This window comes from Lutzomyia longipalpis, chromosome 3 (assembly GCF_024334085.1).
Source record: "Lutzomyia longipalpis isolate SR_M1_2022 chromosome 3, ASM2433408v1".
Taxonomy (NCBI): Eukaryota; Metazoa; Arthropoda; class Insecta; order Diptera; family Psychodidae; genus Lutzomyia; species Lutzomyia longipalpis.
The window spans coordinates 18,827,811-18,854,776 of record NC_074709.1 but is presented as its reverse complement, the minus strand read 5'-3'; the positions used below and the strand labels follow the sequence as shown (position 1 = coordinate 18,854,776).

Below are 26,966 nucleotides of genomic sequence, written 5' to 3'. Positions count from 1 at the left end.
ATAAAAATAAAAATTAAATTTTTTCTTAATTAAGAGAACTCAAAAAAAATTAAAAAAAAAAAGAAAATATTTTTATAAAATTTAAAAAAATAAACGGTGGTATAAAAAGTGTTCTTAAATTTTCATAGGCCTATAACCTAACTTATTAAAAATAAATTGAAATCAATCGGATTACCTCTACATCCAAAAAAAATATATAAAATCTTTAAAGAGTTGTTTTTTTTTAATAAAAATAAAAATAAAACTAATAAAAAAAATAAAAACAAAAGATGTGTTTGAAAAATAAAAACAATATAAAAAATTACTTTTTATATTAAAAAAAATCATATAGGTAGCGGATTTAACATTATTATTTTTTTTTATAAAAGATAGATTATTGGAGGTTGGAAATTTTTATTGAAAAAAAAATGAAAAATCTACGTAAAAAACAAGTTGTTATAGTTATGGGAAAATGGGAAATGTGAGAAACGACACCCGACGCAAAATCGTACAAAATTAAAAAAAAATGAAATTCTCGGGGTTGTGATGGTTACAGATAAAATGGCGACCATTTTCAAATTGCCTAAAAAATTTTAGCTCATGTTATAGTTAGGTAAATTCGCGGCAAGACTGAAGGCAGTGTTAGAAAGTTGAAAATTGGCATAAATGATCCTTAGGGGATATAAAGAAAGGAAAATGAGTGCGGTTTGGTTTCATTTGCTAAAAAGCATATGGCGGCCAATTTTAAAAATGGCGTCCTTTTGAGCTATAATGTACATTTAAGTATGTCGTAGGCGGCTGAAATTTTAGTATGTTATAGCTGGTATCAAGACCTTTCCAACGATAGGTCATTTGACTTCCTAGGTACCCTAGAACTTAAGATATTGCTATTTTTAAGTTTTTATTTAGAAGCTCATATCTCCGGTTCTACGTAACGTACAAAGGTATTTGACCTATCGTTGGAAAGATCTCGCAATACTCTACAACTCTCTAGAACAATGCAAACCAATAAAAAGAACATTTATGGGTCAAAAATACAAAAAACAATGTGTAATTTTTGACGCAAAAATTTTCAATAAAAAAATAATTTTATCGGAATAAATTTTTTCTCAGTGTATTGTCCAGGTTCAGACGTTTTCAAAACATAGTCATTATAGGCTGTAGCTCAAATAGAACCAAAGTTTTAGCGCTTTAGAAAACGTGAAATATTGAGAAAAAATTCTTGTAAATATTTCACCAAAAGGCAGAAATTTGTGTTTATTATTTTTTTAATATAAAAAGTAATTTTTTATATTGTTTTTGTTTTCCAAACACATCTTTTCCAAAACAACTCTTTAAAGATTTTATATATATATATATTTTTTGGATTTAGAGGTAGTCTGATTGAATTTTGACCTCAAAACTACGAAAAAAGTCCCATTTTTACAACAGTCTCCCCTAAATGTCCAAAAGATTCAAATTCTGGGATGAATTCCCTAATCTCATGACCACTTTGTCTCATTCACAAGGACATGTGACCTTAAAACTACGAAAAAAGTCCCATTTTTGCCACAGTCTCCCCTAAATGTCCAAAAGATTCAAATTCTGGGATGAATTCCCTAATCTCATGACCATTTTGTCTCATTTGAAATGAATTTTTACCTCAAAACTACGAAAAAGAGTCCCATTTTTGCAACAGTCTCCCCTAAATGTCCAAAAGATTCAAATTCTGGGATGAATTCCCTAATCTCATGACCACTTTGTCTCATTCACAAGGACATGTGACCTTAAAACTACGAAAAAAGTCCCATTTTTGCCACAGTCTCCCCTAAATGTCCAAAAGATTCAAATTCTGGGATGACATCCTCAATCCCGTGGTCACTTTCTTCTCAAGGACATGTGACCTCAAAGAGAGAGGGAAACTCCTTGGTCAAGAAAAATAAAAATTACTTTTTCGATTGGAATGAAAAAGTCACCACAAATCTCCCAAAAATTAAAAAAAAAAAATTTTTTTAAATAAAATTTTTATTGATAATAAAAAAAATTCTAATAATAAAATTCTTTAATTAAAAAAAAATCATTCACGGAGCGTCGAAAGGACGACGGTCCGCACATGCGCACGCTACGAAAGCCAAGCGGCAAATGCGAGAACATGCCACACACACGCGCGCGCAGCTATTCGATGCAGGACGAAGAGACACGACGCGCTCGAAGCACTCAGCGATGGGCGCTCTCACGCTCTCACGTACACGGCGCGCTGCCACACACACAACCACAAACCCCCACGAAAACGATAGGGAAAAGATTTAGGGGAAGCAGCGTTTCACAAGAGAATTTATACACTGGTATGCCAACGGGCGCCTATCGCTTAGATATGGTTTTTCAAAACACTAGAGATAAGAAGGATTTTCTAAAAGTCCAATCATACGCTGAGGTAACACGGAAGCCAGCAGCAGAGATTCTGTGGAACTAAATCATATAGAATTGTCACGAAGAAGAGACAATTTTATGTTAAGAAGAGGAGCAGTTTTTTATGAGTTAGAATCGTGAATAATATGAGACAACTCAATATACTATTAAAATTAAAAATATTCTTAAAAACTCTAAATTTTGTGTGTGATTAAATCGGTGTGATTTCGTAATATTATTCTATGCTGTGTAGCTGCAAATAATTATTTATATTCATTGGTAGTTGAGTTTTGAATAAATACTTTGTAATTTAAAGAAATGGGACAGAGAATTTTAATATTTAATGAAGTGTAAAAATTTCGTTTAATTAAAATATAACGTGTTTTGAATTCAAATCGTAAAAAAACATTTAGTTTTCAATTTTTAGGATATTTTTAACATTAAATAATTAAATTTCACGAAATCTTTAATTTGAGCTCAATTAGACCAAAATCGGAAACTGCTAAATACATATACGTAAAGGTTTTAAGGGTAAGGACCTTATCGGCCATACTCTAAAACGATTAATCAGATTTTGAAATTTATTTTATCGTTCTCCCTGAACTTTATAACCCACTAATCTTTCAAACTTCTAAGCTGCAGAAAGAAGCTAAATATATTTCAAAATGGTGAAAGGCTGCCATTTTGAATGATTAAAATTACAAAATCTAAATTTGCTCGTACTCACGTTTTTGTTGGCTGAAAAATAAAGTTCTCACAACACGTACATCGATGTATCACAATCAATGAACTGCTATACCCCTCAAATCTCAAAACATCATCCATGCGTGCAAAATCTCCCATCACCCAATGATCAATTTTACACGATCTGTTTGCTTTTTTTGCTAGAAGGATCACTCATGAAGAACTTACATCATACTCTTCTATACACATTTCTTTTTTTATTGGCTTCCACACATGCATTTTTCACCAAAAGAATAAATACGAAAAATAAATTACAAACTTAGGAGCGAAAGAAAAAACTAATTTTGCGGCATTCACAGCCGCTTTTTGCCATTGATCATCGGTTGCCAATCGCTGCCGACACTACTTGCACCAATTCGCGATTCTTTTCCGGATGCTGTGGCCTGTGGCACTTCCACACCTCCCTTCACAGACCCATTCTCGAAGAATTCAATTATTGGGTGATAGTTGTAGTTAACACGACTACTTCCGGTTTGTGTTTCAAAGCCCGCATTGGGGAGCCGTGGGGTGATCTTGGTATCCTGACTTGATCTCGTTGTTGTGGCAGATGTGGTTCGCCTTTTGGGGCGCTCTGTGATTATGGTGGGAATTGTTGGTGGCACAGTGACTTCCAAGTATTGTGTCACACTCCCCGATAGATGCTGATCGTGGGTGTCAATGCGACTTAGGGGTCTCTTGCGACGCTTTCCCGTAAATGGACCTCGTTTGAATGAAACCAATTCGCCGAATTCATTGAGTGGAGGACTAAGATAGGGCTCAGGGGGTGTATTAACCTGAAGCGTCAACGGAGGACTCCCCGGAACCTTTATGTGATCAACGCGAAGCTTAGAATTACTAGAACTGGATAGGATGCTGCTCTTTGGCGGCTTTCGAATTCGCTGGAAACCATCTCCGAACTGATACGCGATGTCATCATCTTCATCATCTTCGTCATCTTCAAAATCCTCATCATCCTCGTAGTCATTGAGGTTCTCATTGATGGTTGTATATGGTTTTGTTCGTGAATTCGAACCAAAGAGATTTGTTGTTGTATCTTTGTACGAAGAATACTGATTGGGGGCAGTAGTTAGCGGTGGGTAGGCATCCCTGTAGCCATCAATTCGACACGAACAGCAAGTGGGAACCTTGAAGATGTCCACATGAAGACCACGTGTATTGTCCCAACTAAGAAGTCGATGGTAGTTGAAGACTTGAATACATCTAGAACGGAAGTTCTCCGTGAGGTATGTGCAGCTCTCCTGTGGATTGCTGCACTTCTCCAATCTCAGCGTCTGCGTATGTTTGCCCGTATTCACAATGTACTTCCATTCTCCAGTTGCAGATCGAGCTTTCTGTGGTCTAGCATAGCGAATAACGCTGTTGCACATAGCTCCAGGTTGATCAGCATTAACGTCTTCTCTCCTAGAACAAATTTGAGAGGCAATTAAATATATTTTTTAAAACAATTTAGATGAGTCTTTTGTTACCTTTTACTTTCGTAAAGCAGATCATCTGATAGGCTCTCATCTCCCTCTTCGGCTTTATCGCTGTACTCAGCAAGGAGAGCATTCATAGCATAGGAATGCCTTCTGATACTTCCCATAATTTGATCCCTATTACAGAATTAATTAAGCAGATTATAATAAAGAAAAATTTAGCGTTTCTTAAAGATTTCTTTTAGTAAATTAGGTAATGAAAAAGCTTTTCCTGAATTCTTAACTAATCAAAAACCTTTTCTTTTCACAAATCCTACTTTTTATTATTTTAAATAAAGTTAAATATTGATTTAAATTAAAATTCTATCTCAAGGCTAGGCTTCAATGCAAAGTTTCTTTGAACGTAACACAAATCAGCATAAATATTGTTCAGAAAACTTAAGAAATAAAACAGTATTTGAATTTGGCGCGCACTCGAAGTGGTGAATTCGAGTGGTGAAAATAGAGAATGTGGGGAAAAAGGAATGATTTGGCGGGAAAAAAGACAGATCGGATTTAGAAGGCAGGGTGTACAGATGCAAACGTGCTTTCTCCGTAATAAAGTGTAATTTAATTTTAAACACTTACATAGGATAGTCATCGACTTTCAAGCATATATTTCCAGTAAACTTCTCACATCCCCGCGAAATAATGTGTGGAGGTTTCCTGAATAAAAACGGTGGTGGAGGCTTCTTTCGATACCTATTCCTGCCAATTAGCTTTTCAGGAGTTGGGAGATTTTCATCAGATTGCGTTGATGGTAAATCAGTTGTGTCAGTTCCATTTAGAGATTCAAAAGCCAACTGCTCAATTTCTTCGAGCGTTAGATTCTTTTCAGTAGGACTTGCCCTTGTCAGAGTGATGGGCAGAGGTTGAGGATCTTCAACCAGAGGATCTGTGGTTTCAGGAGTCGATCGTTGTTCATCCAAATCGAGTTTCTGATCAAAATTCGGAATGAGTTGAATTAACTTTTCATAGTGTGGCTGTTCTCGGTTAACAAGAAAAGCCCTAGATTCACTCTGTCTTGGACTCCTTTGCCCATCAGTTGCCACAATCACACCATCATCATCCTCAACGGACAATCGATCGTCTCTAATGTTCAGCATAGGATTCGGCAATGGGTCTGTGGTATTGAGAATTGTTTCAATGGCCTCATTTTGCGCATCACTTTCCTCCATAGTTGATTGAGTGAGGCTCCGGCGAAGAAGTTGCGCATGCGGAATGGGTTCATTCTCGAAGAAAGTGTCATAGGTATTGTACTGTGCGGTTGTTGTGGCGAAACGTATGAGATTTGCCATATCAAGAATCAACGGCAATATCAAATCTTTCCGGTCACCGAACATGCTTTTCACCTTTCGGGCAAAGAGAAAATTGATTTACTGAGCAGGTAAGCACAAAGAAAACATGAATTCTCGACTCACCTGATTGAGATTCAATTCCATCCCCGGCTTGGCGCTAACTTGTGCTGAAACTAGAGCAGCAAATGCCGTTCGTTGCTGATGCGACAGCATCCGCAAAATTGGGAGGATTTCAGCAAATTTTTGGCGCAATTTCATATTAGCCCACGCCTTTGTCAGAGCCACTCTCACTTTCTGCTCTTTCGTGCGAAAATTCACAGCCATTTGCTCTGACTCCGTTTTCACATCATCCAAGTCGTCCATCAGTGTATTTCGGTATGTATTCTCAACTCCCTCGTCCACGTATTCGTAGTCATTGGTGGGAGTTTGTGTTTCAAATTCAAAATCCATCAAATCATCATCTTCAGCGATCACCGTCACACTTAGCAGTGTCAACAGTGAAAAGATCACAAATAATTTTGCTTTGCAACTCATTTTACAGCAAAACTTTCGATGCGTCTATCCTACTTATTTTTTAGTATCTGTAATTGCATTAAAGAGGGAAAACATTAACATTATCTATGCGCGTAATAAGCATACAACGTGTCAAAATTATAGTGAAGATCGCAGAAGATGCAGAGATCGCAAATGGGGATCATCCAAGGTGGAAATATTTAATAAAATTCGTAATTTAATAAAAAATAATATACGTGTATAATTTTGTAAAAAATCACAAAAATAATCATCAAAGAGAGATCAAGATCCTTCGAGAAAAATATGCAAGGAATTCCTTAAAAAATATACACAGTGACGTCGTCGTCATGCCATGAATATATTGTTATGATTCCTTTTTTTATGTTTTTTTCTGGGATAAACAAATAAATTCTTTTAATTTTTATTCTAAGATTAACTACATATTTATCTGTATATGTTACTTTTTCAAAATCTTTAAAACACAATGGAAATTATCCATTTGCCGACTACAAGTATCTGTTATAGCCCTTTAAATGAAAAGATCATCTTAATGTGGTAATTAATTTCTTAAGTACATCAGAGAAAGTTCTCTAATTTTCGAATTAAATTTTTGAAACAAAAAAAAACATTTTTGAATAAATTTAAAGGCTACAAAAAAGGCTACTTCCAAATAAGTTTTCCAATTAATTTGTAAATTTCACTGGAAAAAATTACTAAAAATGTTATTATTTTCAATTTATGTATATATTGATGAATTAAAATGACTTAAATACAATTCTTACTAAATTAACAAATAAATAGTTTAAGTTTAACTCAAAAATAACAGGGAAGAGGAAAAAATCCTTTTTAAATTTTATCAACCATCTTCCAACAATTTTATTTTATACCTACTGATTAAAATAAGAAAGATTCTCCTTTGAAACAAAATAAAATCCTGAAAACTATGACCAATGGATTCCTTGCAGTTCTTCATGTTTAAAGAATACAAGGAATATACCTATTCTACCTCGATGATGACTGAATAAAAAACAAATTTAAAAAATATCAAAAAATCTTACTTTTTTCCTAAATTCCTTCAAAAATCTTTAAATTTTTGAATGTAAATGATTTTTAACAGAATCAACCCCCTTATTTTAAAATTTCTTAGAACACTATTCGGCCCATTTCGCCAATTAAACGAGTTGTAAAGATCGTTGATCTTAATTTTTGAAATGAATTTTTAAATAATGGGCCTTATTCAGCGACCAAGAAACCCCTGAAATTCGCTTGAAATCTTGAAATTTCAGTACAAAATTCAAAGATTTCAAGGGTTTCTTGGTCGCTGAATTAGGCCCAATATTTCAAAATAACATTAATCGAAACTAATTGGCAAAATTTGAAAATTGATTTTTTTTCAACCTTAGGTTTTAAAATTATTCAAAATACTCAAAAATAGATCAGAAAAGCTTCCAAACTTCCAAAAAATCATTGAACCATCTCATGTTCCTGTATATATTTTATTACACTTTGATAGAATTTTAATAACTCTGCAGAATATTTCAATATTATTTCGCGCTCTAATTTCCCAATTATTATAAAACATGTAATCTCAAAAATATCTTTTATTGATTGCACAATTAAATAAAATTAACTACCACAATCTCCTCATCATTTTATTCATGGATGCTGACTGCTTGAATTCCACATAAATTGTCTAAAATTAATTTTTCAACATAAAACTCTAATTTAAAGATCTTTCCCGAAAAAAAAACTTCACTGGAACACAACTTTTGTCTTGTTGAATTTTAATGAGAAAATTTTCGTAAAAAGAACCACTTTACGGTAAATTTCTTGCAAGAAGAAAAAATAAACTGTAAAAAGACCGTCAAGATGCTTCCGTGACAATTCACTATCACCGCACATCCGACGTGAGATCGCGAGATCGCGAGAGATGCATGAAAAATTACTTTCCTCATGTTTAGGTTGAATAAACTCTTAAATATCAATATCACGCATCTTTTGATGCACGAAGATAAGAGAGGAAAAAAACGTTGTAACTATATCACAACTTACTCTTGCTATGTGCAATTAAACTTGTTGATTGAGGAGCATTCTATGTATGTATACCACTTATGTGAAGAAATTAATTGGAAACTGCTGTTAGTTTTTTTTTATTTTCGTGTAATTTACCCGCGAAAGATGCCCCGTGTCCACACTGAGAAAATCGCACGAGAAAATGATGTGTCTTTGGGAGAGTTAAATGCAGCACTTAGTAACTCATTGGGCAATGGTTTATGGACTTTTCGTCCATTGGATCGCTCAATGGGAGAATGAAATTGATGTCAATGACATAATCACTGATGAAAGCACCACGGAAGGTGTTCACACAACAACACAAAAAATAACTGGTACTCCTCAATAATCCAAGAGGTCAAATGCCATTTCAGTGGGCCACACTGGCTGGCTGACTGAGTCTACTTTTCACCACTTTTAGTTTCTCAACTTCTTTTTCATTTCAAAATTTCACTCCGAAGGGCTTCCCCAAGATCACGCACTAAATGGAAACAGATGGTCCTTTCACTGATCCCTCAGAGAAGTTTTCTTGTTCCCTGTAAGCACCTTCTAAGCACTTAAATGGTGTTCTTGAGAGATGGTGTTAAAGGAAAAAAAGAGCCAATGCGTGATGCTTGGGAGAGAAGATGAAACGAATCGCGCAGAGTTCGGATTAAAACTGAACACTTGGTGAGGAATTGAAGACGCGGCAAGCGCCCGTGACCTAGAGACGGACTTTCAGAGCTCTTGTATGTGTTACTTCTTTTACGATTTATTACACTGCTACAGAAAAAAACCCACCCAATCCACATACACTTTCTTCAAGAAAATTATAAACGAGAAATCAACACCAACTCCACACCACCATCGTACGCGACTTCGTAATTATATATTCACAAAGCAACGGCTTCCAACATATAAGTAGTAGCATTTATATGTGGACGAGAAAACTCGCTTCCTACCTTAAGTGTGTACACCTTAAGACGATGCGTGGCTGGGCGCAGAACCACGGAGGAGATGAAGCAAAAATAAAAAGAAAAACCCCGTGGAATGCGGTATGGAAGACGAAGATGTTGAAGCAACTTGCTGCACAAATGAAAGTTTGCATATCGGTTTAATGCACCTTGCTTGTAAGATTGATTTTTTTCTCCGTTTTTTCTGCACCACATGGGACAAGTTTTGACTGATGAACTCGTTCCAGGGTGCACAAGAAAGTTCCAATTGACCATCGTGCGCGCAGTATTGCACAAAAAGGAGAGTTTTCTGCACCAATCGATTTTCTTCTCACAAGTTAATTTCTCACAAATGGATACACTTTAAGTGGGAAAAATTGTGTTTTCAACTTCATTCTGGGCTAATTCCGGATTAATTTCTTCTCTGCAAAAGTTTCATTTAGCAATTTATATGTGGGGCCTTTCATGCATTGATTTCTAATTACTCTATACAGCTAACTCTTTCCAAAGCGCCAAATTATCGTTCCTTTAAATGGGATTTTTCTCGAAATTTCATCTCCCACGTTTATTTTGAATTTATGTAGTAAAAACCTACATAATTTATACAAGTTGAACAGTTATATTTGCATCAAATTTTTCAAATTAAATTTTACTAGCAAAGGGGTATGTCATCTAGAATAATTTTGTACACAATCTTTTTTATTAGTTTAAAATTATTTTCAATTCAGATTTTTCAGGTCAAAATCACTCTAACTAAATAATATAAAAATGATTTCTAAAATATTGTCTAAATTTTTAAAAATTATTCAAATTAAATTTTAGTCTTTTTTGTATGGGAAAATTGCTCGTTCTAGGAAACAATTTTGAAGAGAAAAAAAAATAAAAAAAATTCTTAAATAGACTTTTTATGATTAGAGAATTTTTAACGACTGTGTAGAGTGTGAAGAATTGTTGAATTGGAGCGCAGTCAATAAATGAAAAACCTAATTTTTGCTAATCAGCAAAATTAGCAAAAATTAAGTTTTTCGTTTATTGACTGCGCTACAATTCAACAATTCCTCATTTTTCATTAGCAATTTTTCATAATAATTGAATATATCTTGAGTAACATTAGTGATGTAGATTCTATGCGTTGCATTTAAGGCATCCCTATACGATGGAGATTGCCTTAGCTCTGTTTCTCTTCGAAGGGGTTTTAGCAGCAGTCTTCTTGCGTTTCCCGGTTACAGGTGTTGCTGATTCCCCGCCATTCTTTTCCTTCTGTGAAGATATTATTTTTGAGAAAAAGTGAAAAGTGAAAAACTTTGTCAAAGAGTTAAATTTAGTTAAAATAAAGTTAAGTGAACGGAAATTCTCCCAGTGTTTCCATCTAAGGAGATTGTGTCGATTGGCGTTCATCGAACCGGAGGAATCTTACAATTAATTGAGTACTTCTTTCAAAGTAATTTCCATCAATATTTGCGTTTACATGATCCAAAAATGCAAAAAAAGTGCTACAGATATTTCTTCGACAGTTTGCTGGAGATGGCAATATTGCGTCACTTGCCGCTACCTTTGTCGTATTTGTCTCAAAACTCTTTTTTAAAAAAAAAAAAGTTTTATACGACAAAGGTAGCAGCAAGTGACGATTTGTAATAATCAGTACCAACTTGAAGTGCAAATGGTTATTGCATTGATCAAGGAAGCAGATGTAAACCTGGAGCCTCACTAAATACGAAAAGATAGGAGCTGTCAGAAGATAAGGTTCGACGTACAACATCTTATGCTGGAAAAACGGGATCAATTTGGCTTTTGAGCCACCCCGGAATTGAGAAATTTTTTCTATACTATTTGCTATACTTGCTGCTTTGACGAATTTTCAGAATTAATTTAATTATCTGAGAAAGATTCTAAAATTGGTGATTTCGTTACTGGATGCTTAATCGTCTCGGTTAACACTTTGTGCATTAAAAAGGTTAAAAGAAACAAAAAACACGATTGTGACGTCATTCTTCGTATTTCTGGGAGATTTTTATTGACTTGTCTCACTTAGATGATCTGACTTTGTCTAATTCCATCCTGAGTTTCCAATATATCTTTTAAGTTTCAACATGGTTAACAAAACCTATAAATATGATTTTTAGAAATTTGAGAAATTTATTTTCCGTATAGAACATAACTCACGGAAAAAATTCCCTGGATGATTACCCCCTTTGAAAGAAGAATTGATCAAAACTATATACACAACATTGCGATAATTATGCAAATATCATTAATACTTTCTCCATAAAATCATCTCTAAATTGCCGACAAAACTGTGCCACAAATTTCTCGTAAATACAAAAAAATAAAATAAAAATCAACACCTACATTTTCACAGATTTTTTTTTATTCGATAAAACGTCAACAGTTTGAGATAAAATAAAATTCATTTCACTTAATAAATAATCTGAAGGTATTAAAAATTCATTAAATTATCTCCATTAAAGACTTGGGAAAAAATCACTCCGGTGAATTCCCTCCCTTCCTTACCTCCAAAGACTAGATATTTCTAAAAGAGAAGATTTTGTGTGAAATTTCTTTTCTTAATTTAGCAAAAAAAAATTATCAGTCCAGGAAGAATTCTGAACTGTTTTCAATAATATTGTAAAATGTGTTAAATACTATTTACAGGATTTTCTTTTCTCACAATGTGCAACGTGTCTAATACTTTAGAACTGGCTTTAGCACCAGAATTAGTGGGTTTTAAACATTTTCTAGTCATATATCGCATTCAAATTCCGATATTCGCCTATTGAAGTACACCATCCCATGCTCCAGGTCCTCACTGAAGCCACTCACATCGAGATATTCTGAGGAATTTTCCTGCTCAATCTCCCACTGACGTAGTGCGTGGGCGAGATCATTGCGTGCCTCTGAGAAGCTGGGCCTCTGCCTTGGGTCCTTTCGCCACGTCTTCGTCATGAGGTGATAGAGCTCAGGACGACAGTCTGGTGGAATTTCAGGCCTAATACCAGCTGGAACACTTCGAACAACCTCACGACCAGAGAGATTTGGATACGGGGTACATCCTGAAGGTAAAATCAAAGAAATTAAATAAAATTAAAGGAAACTAAAGTAATGAAGCTCATCTTGAATGAATCAAATCCTACCCAATGTTGCAATTTCCCAAACAACAATCCCAAAGGCCCAAACGTCTGTTTCAGTTGAGAAGATGTGATACTGCAGTGCTTCCGGTGCCATCCACCTTATTGGAAGTGCCGGACGCATCTTTGTCCCACACGTTTGGCTTTCACTGCGACAAATCCCAAATTTGGTATCAAGAGTAGAGAAGGGTTGGAAGCGGAACCTCGACTCCCCACATCTGTTGCTGCTGTGCGATCTCCGGAGATTTGTTTTGCGTGAATAGAGCGTTTGGATGCGTTTCGATTTATCCAAATCGATTGACATGCCAAAATCACAGATCTTGCATACGCCATTGTGGTCCAAAAGGACATTCCTCGCAGCTAAATCCCGATGGACAATCTGTGGGAATTAAAGGACAAGTGTTTAGGGATGAGCTACATAGTTCTAGAATAAATTCTTACCCTCTTGCTTGCAATGTATTCCATTCCTCGAGCTATGTCATGAGCAAATCCTGATAATCTTCGTGGGGAAAGTGGTATGGAAGCTGTTTTATTTCCACTGGATGCAGCTTGAGGAACTGAATGAATAGCACTCCTTGCAGCACGTAGTAAGGACAGCAATCGTCCCCTCATGGCGAACTCCATGATGAGAAGATGAGGTTCTGAAAAGAATTAAAAGAACAAATCTTTACTCTCTTCCAATATTAGAAATCTCTCTTTGTAACAAACCTTGATCTATACAAGCACCAAGGAGAGTAACTACATTCGGATGGCTACCAAGCTTCCTCATAATATCCGCTTCCATCTTCAAACCACCACTTCCATTTTCAGATCTTTCAGTCTTCACTGCAACAATTCTCGTTGTCCCCAAATGTCCAGCCAGATCATCAGCCTCTGCTTTCCAGACTTGCCCGAAATTTCCCTCCCCGAGAAGGCTCTTGAATCTCAGGTTATTCCTATTGAAATCCCTCTCAGTCATTATGGATTCTTCCCCCGAGGAGTCTTCCATTTTGACCACAGGACTTATGGGCTGCCCATCGCTCATGTACCTCTCGAGATCACTGGCTTGCTTAGCCTCCCGCTTCAAGATCACCGTTCTTACGACGTAAATTATAATGATGGCAATTGGGAACATCCCCAACCCAGCTAGAACATACGCCGCCATATTCATCCTGTGCATCTCAATTGTAACATCCCCATTGCGTCGTAGTAGGACACCTCCTTCGGCATTGAGTGATGTCTTCCGCGTGGTTGAAATGTTATTTGCCATGATGGGAAAAGTGGGAAAAATTGAGGAAATATTGAAGAATGATGGCAACATTGAGTTGGAAATATTAATGATCTTTGGTGCATCAGTATCCACCCCATTCTCCTCCACTGTTTCCGTTGTAATCTCAGGTTGTTCTGTATCATCTTCCACAGCAGGAGAAGAGGTTACAGGGGTTGGAACACTTGTAGATCTCACAGAAGTCGAGAAGGTTGTCTTACTCACACTCTTGCTTGTGCTCGAGGCAATTGGGAATTGCATTGCTTCATCATTGTCGGGCGGAAGGGAAGCTGCTGTGGAAATATTGGGGAAGATTGCCTTGATCCCTGGAACTATTGAGTATGCTCTGGTATTGGTATCCTCCTCTGCACTCTCGGGAACTGTTAGTGAAGGTTGACTTGGGGTTGTTGTAGTTGATACAGGGGTAGTTGTTGTTGTGGATGTTGTAGTGGTGGATGATGTTGTTGTTGTTGTTGATGTTGTTGATGTTGTTGATGGTATTTCAGGAACTCTTACAACGGTGATTGCGTCTTCTGAACCCAATTTTGATCCTTCTGATCTATCTGGTCTAACTTCTGGCCTAATTTCTGGCCTAGCATCTGGCCTGACATCTAACGTAGCCTCCGATCTCGTGTCTGAAGCCTCAGTTGTAAACTCCGGTGCAAGATCCCGGTTAATTGTTAAAATGTCACTACCATTTATCACAGGAGCCACCTCAGATGGAGAAGGATCACTATCAGGTGTCCTCTTGGTGTTGGTGAATATAACAAGATTGACATCCTTATCAAAATTTGACGATGAAGGATTAATGGAATGAATATCTAAAGCTGGTAAGGATGATGGTGGGACTTCAAGAATGATCCCATGGAGATTCGGCGGGTTTTTGTCCAGAGCAAAAGGTGTTGGTGCAGCATCTGTACTGCGCAGTGTCACCAACTTTGCACTACTGTTATTCTCGGGAATGTGAATAATATCAACTGGAACATCTTCCAGTAATCGCGGTACTGAAGCATCAGTTGATGTACTTGTTGACGCCTTAGCGTTCCCAAATCCAGACATATTCAGTCCTCTTCTGCTGAATGCCACAATATTCCTCGTTGGATAGTAGAGGCGTCCATGTTGCCAGAATTTATTCTTTTCTGTTGTGGAAACTTTCGGAGCTGACACCTCCATAATCTCATCTTCATCGGCGGCATCTTTAGTTTTCCCCAAGGATTGCTTAGCACTTCCGCTATTGCTGAAATAAGGGGATCTCTTTGTGGTGATCACCTGATTTTTGGTTTCAGTGATCTTCGTGGCGGTGATCTTCTGCCCAAAGTAGAGGTATGGCAGGAGATCAGCCTCCTCAACGGATTTATCCGTGGATGTTTTCTGACGTTGCTTTGCCACCTCCAGTCTCTTACTCCTTATATCTACATACGATCGTGTGGGTTTTGTCGGTGAAACTACATCCTTACTCGTGATATTCCTTTGCTTGGAATTCGTATCCAAGGAATTATTCGTGCTCTTCTTTGTGGCATTGCGGAATGATTCAAGTTCCCGACTTGTGTGAATGATCGTCATCCCATGAGCTGATTCTTCAGTTTGCAGCAACTCATCGCGCCCATTGACGATCGTATTGGATTCTGAGATATTTTCCTCCTCACGCGATGAAACCGTACGATCGGCAATCCTTCTGTGCACTGTAGCCCCTCTGAGAGATGCACATCGTCGCATGCACTCAGGGGATGGTTGAACGGTGAAACTTCTCGTGCAATTTCTCTCACATTCGCGTACGGGGAGATCACGTTGCGCGAGATCACGTGGCGGGAGATCAGCAACTTGGCGGGAAATCACATGGCGCCCTCTGTCGCGTGCTAGTGCGCTACGTCGTGCCGCCAAGACGGTCATGAGTTTGTTGTCGCGATCAACACTGCTAACCCGGCGTGGTGCTGCTGCTGCTGCAAAAAAAGAGGGAAAATATTGGCTGTTAGAAAAAAAAACGATGAACTCATCAAGCTCATAATTGATAGAGGAAACCACAAGGGGATCACTTTCAAAATGATCGCTATTTAGGTACGAGAAAAACGTGACTTGTGGGTGGGATTGGGGCACAGCATTAGCTCGACTGAATGTTCATTAGGATCGAGCACAAATTGGATGCTCACTCTGTGGCAGTAGCAGAGCACACATGAGGGAGATATTTATCGATCATCGTGCTTCTACACTTCAACGAAAAATTGGGTTAAACTCCGCGGTATTACCACGTCAAAACACATCATGAGTTTCAAATAAGACTTTTAAAATAAAATAAAACAAAATAAAATGTACATGTACTTCGCGAAAGGTGGATGACCACTCTTTTTCTTCGCGCGCACATTGATCTGTTGGTGTGCGCGATTTTTTTTCTTCCATCGCACCTCACCTTTCCGCATTAAAATGAAAAAGCTGAGTTAACAAAATGCAGCAGAGGAAAATAATGTGGTGTGTAGTGACCCAAATCAGTTTTACATCATTTAGTTGTTTGGTGGGCAAAATGACTCTTAAAACAATGAAAGTTCTCACATTGGGTAGACGTTAGAAATGTCTGATTGTTCAGATGGTCTTTTGCAATGGGAATTGCATTTTATGTGTTGTGTGTGTGATGTTAAATAAATTGACGAAAATTTATTTAACCGCACGTTTTTGTGGTTGATGCCACACCGTCAATGTCACTGCTCTTGTTTACTTTTGTTTTTCTTATACCCAAAATTTATTACATTTCTTCTACTGGAGCATCAAAAATTTCGACAAACAACCCAAAGGCATTAAATGTGAATTTTTGCACATAGATTTTCCGAGGACGGGGTCAGACTTTATGCTTTATTTCATCTTTTTATTGCAACCACACACATGTATCAAACAGACTGTTAAAAGCAATATGAAAAAATTGAATTTGCCGCCAATGACGCTCCATTTGCTGAGGGCAATGGAAGAGTTCTGCAAAAGCTTTTTGAAGCATTTTGTATGGAAGACTATATAATTCATTCAATACACAATTTGTCGATTGAGCCGAAGCGAAAAAAGAATCAACAAAACACAATTTCCTCCTCCTAATAATTAACAACACAATGACTCAATATCCATTGTGTTCTGCAGCGGATACTCGCCGGTGTGTGTACAAAAGTGCAATATAAATTGATGATAATTTCCATTATTTTCTAATGGCTATGGTGTAAAATCCGATGCCGGTGTATGCTTTTTTTTTTGCTGTGTACACACATCTGGGGATATTTCGTAATGCGCGAGATAATATTCCCATTAGACAGTCAGACACTCTGCTTAATACCTACTCTTTTTTTTCGCCTCACTGCACGATTTTATATAATACGCGAGAGACTCTCTGATAGTGCTCTCAATGAAGACATCTGAATGGCATCAGTGTTTGCTCAATGAAAATTGTGACGTGGCCAATGCAGGGGGGAGGAAATCTCCGCATAGTAAATGCAATTTAAAATAGTTCTTTGGGGAATTGATCTCCCTTGTCCTCATTCACGATCGAAGAAAATTGCAAATGATTCATTGGGGAATTGAGGTCATGAAGCATTTGAAATATTGAATTTTAAAATAGAATTTACTTATTTAAAATTCATATTGTTTGGCGCGTTATTTTCACTAAAAGAAAATTCGTTATGTATCACTTTTCTTGCGAGATTTGTTATGAATCAGTATAGATGATAAATATAGGCCAAATACTTAGAATAGAAAAACGATTAACCCTTGGAGGATTTTGTTGGGCACAGTGGTCAATTCGATTTTTTTTTTCAATCGCCACAGAATTAAAATCTACTTTACATTTCGTGATAAATTCTACATCTTTGTGTAGAGAAGTTCAATTACTTGAAATTACTTTGGAAAAACATTTTCTTTTTCAGAGAAAACTAAGGTCAAAAGTTTTAAGGTTAAAAATCTCGATCCTCCAAGGATTAGGAACTCAAAAAATTACACTAATTGCGGTGAAAGTTTAGGTAAAAGTGTGAAAAATTCATTCAAAGTGCGAAAAATGTGAGCATAATATTGATAAACATTTCAAATAATTAATATTCAATATAAATTACAAGCGATAAATAAAAAAAGGATAGAAATTCAAAATATATAAAAAATGGCAAAAATCGCACATTAAGGATTTTTGCGGTTTTTTTTAAACTGTTTATGACACAGCTTTCTTTAACTTTTATGTATTCGATTTTAGAATTTTTAAGCAAAATGACTTTCTAGGCGTTTTTAACTGTTAATTGACCGATGGGACGTTTCCTTTCATAGTTTGTTTATATAAATTCTCATTTATTTAGCCAGAATCAATGAATGACTATTATATTTATAGTCCTTCAACATTTGATATCACAAGAACATCCCAAAGACTCAGAAGATCAGTAAAAACGATAAACTTAAAACTTCCAAGTTGGGATTTTTTACCAAAAATATCCTATTTAAGTTTAAAAAACCCATAAAAAGTATTTTTAAGTAATTTCCTCTAAAATCCTTACGATCCTCTAAGGGTTAAACTTTCTTTTACGTTTTTTTTATGTAGGTATATTTATTCGATTTTGCTCGTGATATATTTCATGAAAAATCAAAGAATTTTCAATGAAAAATTCTTTTAATTTAATTTAATTTAATTTTTTCAAAGGGTCTTATTCATGATGTATGGAGTCAGTCATGCTATAAAGAAACTCTTAAAATAATCTCCAATAAGCACAATAAGCATCAACGTGACTAAGTTGTTTGTTTTTATCAATTACTAACTCTAAAATAATTTTCATTATTTTTCCTCCAACAGGATAAGTTTTTTATCTTTAATTATTCCACCTGCTTGTCACTCTTGACAATTATTGTCTGAGCGGATCATTTACATACTTCATCAGATATCTATATATACTTAATTAATCGCTCGTATCAATTGTCTTTCAATAAAAAACAATTAATATACTTCCCTCCACCTGATACACATACACACAATAAACTCAGAGAATGTTAATGAATCATATCACTTTTGAAAGAGAAAAAATGCGATGTGATTCAATTCTAATTTTACGCGAATATTTTTACACAAAAAAATTTATTCAATTTTTTATGTGTTTTTTATGATCTAAAAATAAATAAAATTTTCTCAGGGGAATTCTTTGGAGGAATTTAAAAAGCTCCGCATTATATATTAGATTTTATTATATAAAAATGAAAATAAAAAAAAAATTATCGCACAGATTCACTACATTTTCCACATTACAGGCATGAACTTTCAGTGAAATTCACCCAGGTAAGGCGTAAATTTGATAGAAAAATTTAATGTGAGGCGTTTCTTTGCGAAATCCCTCCTAAATATTGCTTCAGAAATTAAAAAAAAAACTCTGTGTTCTCATTTAATTTGGGACTATGTATGTAAGTTTTATCGATCACATTCTTCGCGAGGGGAATATCACATATTTGTGTCGCATACAACACATCGCATTGCAAAATTCCCCATAAAACCAAAACGATGTTTCTTCATCCACAAATATACTTTGAAAGAAGAAAAAAAACTTTAATGGACACACCTGATATACGTGAAATGTAAGCATAACTGGATTATTTAATTACACCAAAGGAATCTTCTATTGATTTTCTGATTCACTAATAACTCATAAAAAGAATCGAGGCTACGACATCTTCTAGGAAAAAGGTTTTTTTTCTCAATAAAATTTGGAACAAGAAAATCTTATTTTGCCGCATTGGTTAGATTTTTACCTTGCTGCGCACGGTGCTTGTTTGCAGCATTCCTCCATGGCTGTTCTTTGACGACGCAATTCATGCTGGCAGAAATTAAGATTTACCATTGAATCAATTTCTTTGGAGCAAAAGGGGCTTACCAGTAATAAAGTTGGGTGTTTTATTTACATTTTTATGTAAATTAATTATAAAAATTGCTTATTATTTCACTTCATACGTGAAAATATAAATCGAATTTAAACAGATTTTTCATTAACCCTTTAAGGTTCATTGGGTCATACGCTGACCCAAAGGCTCGAGTTTGAAAATGTTTCATTTTGTAAAGGTTATTTATGTATATTGAGTCCAAATTAGTACAAAACTATGTCTTTACAATCCATGATTATTTTATGACCACAAAAGGACATCCCCAAGGACTCATAGGATCAGAAAGGACGAAAAACTGAAAATTTTTTAGTTAGAATTTTTTGCTAAAAATGTCCAATTTTAAGTCAAATGAACACATAAAAATTATTTTTAGTTCAATGAACTCGCTAGGTTGATCGCGGCGGACCTGAAAGGGTTAGAGTATAAAATAGGAAGATTTTATTTTAATTTTTCAATTAACATTAAAACAGATTTTTTCTTCAAGTTAACAGTTCAATATATAAATCCTTGACCTGATTCCAAGCATAATCTTCCATTCGATCATAAAATCTAAACAAAACCCATGTCCTTAATTAATAAAAAGAAGGTATTATCTTCAACTAACAGCCGCTAATTTAGAAGAAATTTTATTGACCATTTCCAACTACTACCGTTTGAAATTCTCACAGCTAGTTAAACGCCCCCGCCCGCGTCTTTTTAGTTATTCAGCATATATAGCTTTTAGCTGTGATTTTATAATGTGTGTGTATGTCCCATTAAACCACTTTTCATGATAAGTAAACACTCTTGTGAGTGACTTTGTGAGTCAATGGTTTTGTTATTTTTTTTCCGCAGACCAAAGGAAATAAATATGAATTGGTGCTGCAAAATATGAAAACAGACAACATCCAATTGTGGAAATATTTTGCTTTATTTATTTATTTTTTGTTGATATATTTTGGCTGAATTTCCGATCAAAATATAGTTCCTAACGGAGCGTATATCCGGAATTGGTCACAAAAGGTTAAATTTTCAAAATAACACGATATGGGAGCATCTCTGTCCACAGAGCTCTGTGCACATTTTGTCAAGAATTTATGCTGCAAGGGGTCGGGAGGGGGGTCATTATATAAGGTGACCCATTGATTGAGGAGACTACCCACCAGGAAGGTATTATGTACTTTATAGGAATCCATTGAATGACTCCACAACTTGCCAGAATGCACACGATCGATGAGAAATAGCTGGTGGGATTTTCAATTCATTTATACAATGAGGCAGAGAGAGAGTTTTGTTGCACCCAGAAAAAAATTACGCCGTGGATGAACAGATCACTTTGCACACGATTGCCGAGACTTCCGTGTTTGCCAATCGAACCCCGTGCGTTCCTATATAACATTTTAAACAGAAACTGTACCCATTAGATTTTCCCACGTCTCTCAGCTAGGGAAAATACTGGCGTGTCGTTGGATCATTCAATAAAATAAAGAGAATTGTACACAGCGTAGGAACAATGTCATACTTTGCACGATAAGATTAATTACATCCGCGCAAAATATGAATAATCAACGTGGTGATTAAAAAAAATTGGTGGAGGGAAACTTATTATTTTCCACATCATTGTGAGATACTGATATGAGATTTTTTTATTAAGGGGAAATTTGGTAATCGCGCAAGTATTGTCTAGGTCAAAGATTCCATTTTCATTTTTATTTATTTATCTTCGGATCATCCGGTAAAGAATAAATCCTTGATGAATTTTTTTGGAGAAATACTCTTTTTGGTATTTCCGGTATTATCTCTTCTTTCTTCCTCCAACATTTAACTCGAGAATCAATAAAATTTAGAAATACGGAAGATATATTCAAGCGTTGACATGGAATGCCATGTGACACTTAAAATCAAGTACTTTTCCTTTTTTATTTGGGACGAGGTAAATTGTCGCTTCGCTCCAATTTACCTCGCCCCGCTTCGCGGGGAATTCTTGCGCTTCGCGCAAATTTTAGAGGGAGAAAGGAATTGTGATGAATTGAAATATAATTAATAGAAGATTTATTCGTTGGTAAAAACCGTCTGGTATCTGTACCAAATTTCATCACGATCGGACCAACGGTGTAGAAATGCATAGCTGAACAGACACCATATTTTAGAGAGACCTTTCTTTATTATATAGATGGGCCACACAAAAACCTCCAACAGATATTTCAAAGGGAAAAAGTGAATTTCATACAACATTTATGGCGCCAGATTCAAAAAGTAGTCAAAAAAGCGTGATTTTTATATGGGGGCTATGTGAAGGGGGGCTCTGGGGGGAAAATGAATGTCGTTGGTAAAAACCGCCTGGTATCAGGAGTCTCTGTACCAAATTTCATCACGATCGGACCAACGGTGTAGAAATGCATAGCTGAACAGACACCATATTTTAGAGAGACCTTTCTTTATTATATAGATTTATTTTTTATTTTGTACGCTATAGGTGACCTCAAGATCACTCTTTCTTACCTCAATGTAAAACATTTTTTGATGAATAAATTGCCACAAATAAACTAAACTGATTTTTGTGAAAATTCAAGGGGGGTTTATCTGGACGAAATTAATCGGATTTTCGGAAATATTCGAATGATTCGCCAAGTAAATTCAAATATAATTAAAAGCCTAAGAATGATTATTAATTCAAGCATAAAAACATTTAAATCAAACCTAAATAAATTCAAGCCAGTGAGTTTTAAATTGAAGACAAAAAAGTATTAAATTCACCACAAAAAAAGAATAAATTCAAAACGATAAATATTTGGTTTTCAGTCCCAGAACTCCAGAGACTGAGGAACAAAACTTAAATAAAAATCATCATTAAAGCCCAAGAAAAGGACTAAATTTTAATCGAAAAGTAGTAAATTTATGCTAAAAAGTAGTAAATTCACCCCAAAAAAGACTCAATTCAAACTAAGAATTCTTAAATACGTTTTTTGATTTTTTTTTCGGTTTTGGATTAATAGTTTTCAGCAAAAGATATTCATGTAAAGTCAAATATTTAGATATTCGGTAATATTCGGATGAGTTGCTTAGAAAGCCTAAATATTCGCCAGATAAATACCCCTTGTAAAAATTCCTCTGATTAGTTGGTATTCCATTCCATCAAATAAGAAAATATTCCATCAAAAGGCAAACAAGTAAAGATGTGAATGTCTTTGCGCGTGCAAATAAATGGTAAACCGCAAATGGATGTGTATCAATAAATCTTAAGATTGTGCGGACTGTGCTCATAATATTCGCAGCCATGGCAGTTTGTCATGAGAATGGGATCAAAAGTCTGCACCAAACCAATAAATTTGAGTCTTTTTCCCACTTTAACATGCATCTTAAATCGATTAATGCAAAAAGTCTCTATCCAATTACTCACATTGGGAGTGAAAGTTGGAATCAACAACTAATGCACCGTGCACAAGAAATAGATGTTGCGGTGTTGTAATAAATCCAATACGAAAAATATGGGGATTTGTTGCGTGGAATTTTTATTTTATTGATTCTTCTTGTTTACCTTTTTACACCACCTCTGCGTGTTTTTGTCGCTGAATCGCGCGCGGACAATAAAATTGAGGAAGCAACTATATAACACACCTAAAAAATATATATCTACGCGATGTTTCACCGAAAAAATTCACGCGACAAAACATACTGGGTGAGACCCAGGTGAGACGAAGCAACCATGCCATCAATGGCCGGTGATCTGTGATCAAGGACTTTTGGACAGTCATTGAGGAGAGACAACAGATTGAAAGAGAAGATGTCATATGAAAAAAAAATATTTACAAGCTCTCGAGAGATATTTTTTTAAACGCAAAAGCTTTTGTGCAAAGAACAAAATAAGAGAGATAAAAACATTTAAAAATTCAAGAAATTCTCATGAGGTCAGCAGGTAGTCGATTATTTATGAAAACACCCGCTCTGTCTGCGAAGATTGATAAATTCTTCAACAAAAGAAAATCAACTAATTGTCTCGCGAAAAGGTTGATTAATTACCAATTCACTTCAATTGACTATTCATTCTAATTTTTCTCACACACTCGACAGTTTCCCCCCACTCCAATACACCACATTTCACTCTCATTTGCCTTTAGTTTAAGACCTCCGCCGCAGGCTATTATTGTGTACTAATAGTAAAGAGATGTAGGAAAAGTATTTCAACTCCCACCTGCGCGTCTCAAGGTGGATTGTCATCAGGAGACTATATATACTTTATTAGAAGAAATTATAGCATTCACAGCTGAATTATAGCGCAGTAATATATGCTTCATGTGAGATGGCAATTAACATACCAATTTGGTAATTAATGTTTCAATGAAAAAAAAACTTCTCATGGAAAATCTTTCGATACACTTTACAGAATATTCCATAGACTGAGAGCACCGGTACAGAAAGAATCCAATCAAATGGACAAACATGATGAGACCTTCGCTTTTTGGACGGCGCATTTTGTTGAATCATGCTGGGAATGGCTGGAGGGCTCCAGTGTCTCCATTTATTCGCTATTTTAAAGCAATTCAATAGCATTTTGTATGGTTTAAATTTTACTAATGTTGTGTTTAATAGAATTAAATTGTTGAAGTTCAATCTCTGGGGCGGTATTGTCGAAATTTGCATGAAATATCAAAAGGGTTTTAATCAGTTTTTATTTTGAATAAATTTTGTATTAAAGGAGTATTTTTTTTAATTCAACTAATTGAACTAATTCTATGGATTCTTTAAATTTGCTCCAGAATATAATTTAAAATTCATCCAAATCAGTAACTTGTAGTGGAATTTTTTATTAATTAATTCAAAGTTTTCTGAAAAGAGTTTATTCATTTTCATTCTTTTATCAGAATATCTGAAAAATAAATACTTAAAATGCAAAATAGCATAGAAAGTCAATGGCTTTGTCGAATTAGAACACAAAAAGATGTCCAAAGCGTACAAAATAAATTACTGATTAGCACTTAAATATCCACGAAATATTTTAATTAACTTAAACCTAATTTTTACCTAATCTTTACTACAAAATACCTAATGAGCACATGATTTTTGTCAAGTGTCAACATAAAAAATATAATAAAGCGAATATTAATTTAGATGAACCGAATCTTTATAAAGAATTCTTTATACTAGGTGGCGCATAAGTTAATGCATGATTTTGCATGTAAAGCAGCCTTAAATCATGCATTAACTTATGCACCCCTCTATATAAATGTAGATAAATGTTTTATTTTCATTAAATAAATTTATTAAGTTTCGTTTTTTATTAGGTATATTTTCATTTAATAAATTTATTAAGGTCAATTTAAGATTTTAACACCAGGGCGTGAATTCTCTAAGAGTGAAAAACTCCCGTGATAAACTCCTGAAGGCTTTAGCGATTTAAAAGAAATATGAAGACCGGGAAAATCTTACGGAAGTTTGTCACGGATGCATAATTTTTCTTAAAGGATCAAGCTCACGTGAAGTTTTTCTTACTTTTTCCCTGCAAAAAGTCTTCGGGAGTTTATCACGAAAGGATTTCACTCTTAGAGAATACAGCCCCTGGAGGATCGAGGTTTCTAACCGCACTTCATTTTCTCTCAAAAGAAAATATTTTTCCAAGTTTTCTTTCGACAATCTTGAAGTAATGAAATTTCCCAATACACAGATGTAGAATTTTGTAACGAAATGTTAAATAGATTTTAATTCTGTGGCGATTGAAAAAAGTCGAATTGGCCATTTTGGCCAGCAAATCCTCCAAGGGTTAATCAAAATTTGTTAATTACAATTTTTTAAATACCTACTTAATTAAAGGGTCTACAAATGAATCTCAAATTCATTTATATTTTTTTTAAATCATCTTTAAAAGAGAAATCTAACATAGACGCTTCGTAATAACATTATTTCTCACCAAAAATTAAGACAATCAATCCTTTTCATTTTCAAAAATTGAATAATCAAATTTCTCCTGAAGAATTTTATTAAAACTAAACAACGTATTAAAATTTAAGCGCCTCTAAATTAACTAAATTTTACAACACATTTGCCAATTTACATTTGAGAAAGGTAGCAATTTCGGAAGATGCTCCTCAAAGACTTTATAGAGAAGAAAAATTTATAGCGTTGTAATTAAAATCAATGAGATTTTGGCGAGAAGAGAAAAATTTATGCAAAAAAACCCAAAGTCCCACCCTAAAATTTCAAATTCAAACTTTTTAATAAAGGTTTGTTAACATGGATGGCAGGGAAGTCTTGCGAATTAAAAGAACTCTGAAAGCTTTGATGGTTTTTTGAAGCAGTTATGTTAATGTAAATTAAATTATAATATTTCTGTGCAAGAAAATTTCTTTTTTGCAGCATAGCAGTGTCATTATGCTGGCCGTTAGTAAACAACCCTTTTATATTTTTTCCATAAATGCTACAATGATGGTCACTATATATGTGAAATACCTATATTTAGTACAATAACAATGCTATTGAATCCCATTATTTCCAAACAGTTATACTTGCTGCGTATACTCTGTGATTTTCCACCGAGTTACGCTTGTTGCCTCCATCCAACAAGAATTGCGACCATTTTCAGAATTACATACCTGCAATTACACGGGATATACAGTTGGTAAGAAAAAAAACATTCCCCTGTGGCATTGCACGCAGGACAAACATTCTTGGTGCGGAATCTTCGGCGTAACAATTGGACAATCATAAAATTGCCAATGTAATTCATATCTGGAATATACCTGCTTTTTGTGGGTTAACGATTCTCAACATATGTTCAAGAAATTTGCAGAAAAAAGACGATGTGTGGATAAAATGTTCATAGGCCACCCACTTAATGGCCATGACAAAAGTTGATTTAACTCTGTGTGTAATAATATATTCCTCTGCGAACAATAAAGTATATATCCCATAGATTTACAAAACGCATTTAGCCGTCTCTTTTGTGGTCGAGAAAGTCACGTTTTCGTTAGACTGCCAATTTGATATATCGCGTCTCTTTCTCCACAACACTTTTTCATACACCTCACAGTGTGGTATCAATGCGAAATACAAAATGCAATTGAAAAATGCTTTTGGCTTTTCTATAGCACTAAACGCCTCTAAAGAGACAAAAATTACATGTTTTTGTCACTCTTGGTAAGTGATTTAATAGTTGTTGGGCAATTTGGAATTCAATTTAATGATTTTTAATACGAATGGAAACCATTCTTTATTTATTCTCTTTTTTTTCGCACAATATTCACTTTATGTTTGAATTTCAAAGGATTGTGGCAGCTGGCGTAGACATTTGTAGGCATTTGTAGGTTGGGACTTTATGGACTTTTTTTTTAAATTTAATTTAGAGGCTATACTAGGGGCTATATATCGGCTAAACAAGCAAGTTTATTTAA

General features: G+C 35.1%; 3 protein-coding genes across 7 annotated transcripts in view; 1 reads left to right on the top strand and 2 right to left on the bottom strand.

Annotated features, from left to right (window-relative positions):
* LOC129792365 (transient receptor potential cation channel subfamily A member 1) overlaps positions 1 to 26,966 on the top strand; it is a 1,125,827-nt gene that overhangs the window by 132,470 nt on the left and 966,391 nt on the right. The gene's annotated exons all lie outside the window — the stretch shown is intronic.
* Positions 3,289 to 9,092, bottom strand: LOC129792377 (neurotrophin 1). Of its 2 annotated transcripts, none has more exons than XM_055831378.1 (5): positions 8,429 to 9,092; positions 5,987 to 6,444; positions 5,154 to 5,917; positions 4,578 to 4,703; positions 3,289 to 4,512 (listed from the first exon to the last, which is right to left on the bottom strand). In XM_055831378.1, exons 2-5 carry the CDS (start codon positions 6,395 to 6,397, stop codon positions 3,405 to 3,407), a joined length of 2,409 nt encoding a protein of 802 aa, XP_055687353.1. In that variant the 5' UTR covers positions 6,398 to 6,444; positions 8,429 to 9,092; the 3' UTR covers positions 3,289 to 3,404. The 2 variants fall into 2 exon arrangements, with proteins under 2 accessions (XP_055687353.1, XP_055687354.1); XM_055831379.1 differs by having other exon boundaries at positions 8,546 to 9,092.
* LOC129792368 (probable serine/threonine-protein kinase ndrC) overlaps positions 11,707 to 26,966 on the bottom strand; it is a 37,987-nt gene continuing 22,727 nt past the window's right edge. Inside the window, exons 3-6 of one of the 4 annotated variants that reach the window (XM_055831350.1) lie at positions 13,194 to 15,671; positions 12,927 to 13,126; positions 12,492 to 12,864; positions 11,707 to 12,410 (exon numbers count right to left, since the gene is read on the bottom strand). In XM_055831350.1, the coding sequence (XP_055687325.1) occupies positions 12,100 to 12,410; positions 12,492 to 12,864; positions 12,927 to 13,126; positions 13,194 to 15,671 (3,362 nt within the window). In that variant the 3' untranslated portion in view covers positions 11,707 to 12,099. The remainder of the gene's footprint in view (positions 12,411 to 12,491; positions 12,865 to 12,926; positions 13,127 to 13,193; positions 15,672 to 26,966) is intronic. The other 3 variants (XM_055831351.1, XM_055831353.1, XM_055831354.1) reach the window with 3 other exon arrangements.

Excerpts from the sequence above, each read along its gene's own strand:
- LOC129792377 (XM_055831378.1), bottom strand. The coding sequence starts at position 6,397 with ATGAGTTGCAAAGCAAAATTATTTGTGATCTTTTCACTGTTGACACTG. Across the intron at positions 5,918-5,986 it reads TGGAATTGAATCTCAATCAG|GTGAAAAGCATGTTCGGTGA; the intron begins GTGAGTCGAGAA and ends TTTGCCCGAAAG. Across the intron at positions 4,704-5,153 it reads AAAGTCGATGACTATCCTAT|GGATCAAATTATGGGAAGTA; the intron begins GTAAGTGTTTAA and ends ATTCTGTAATAG.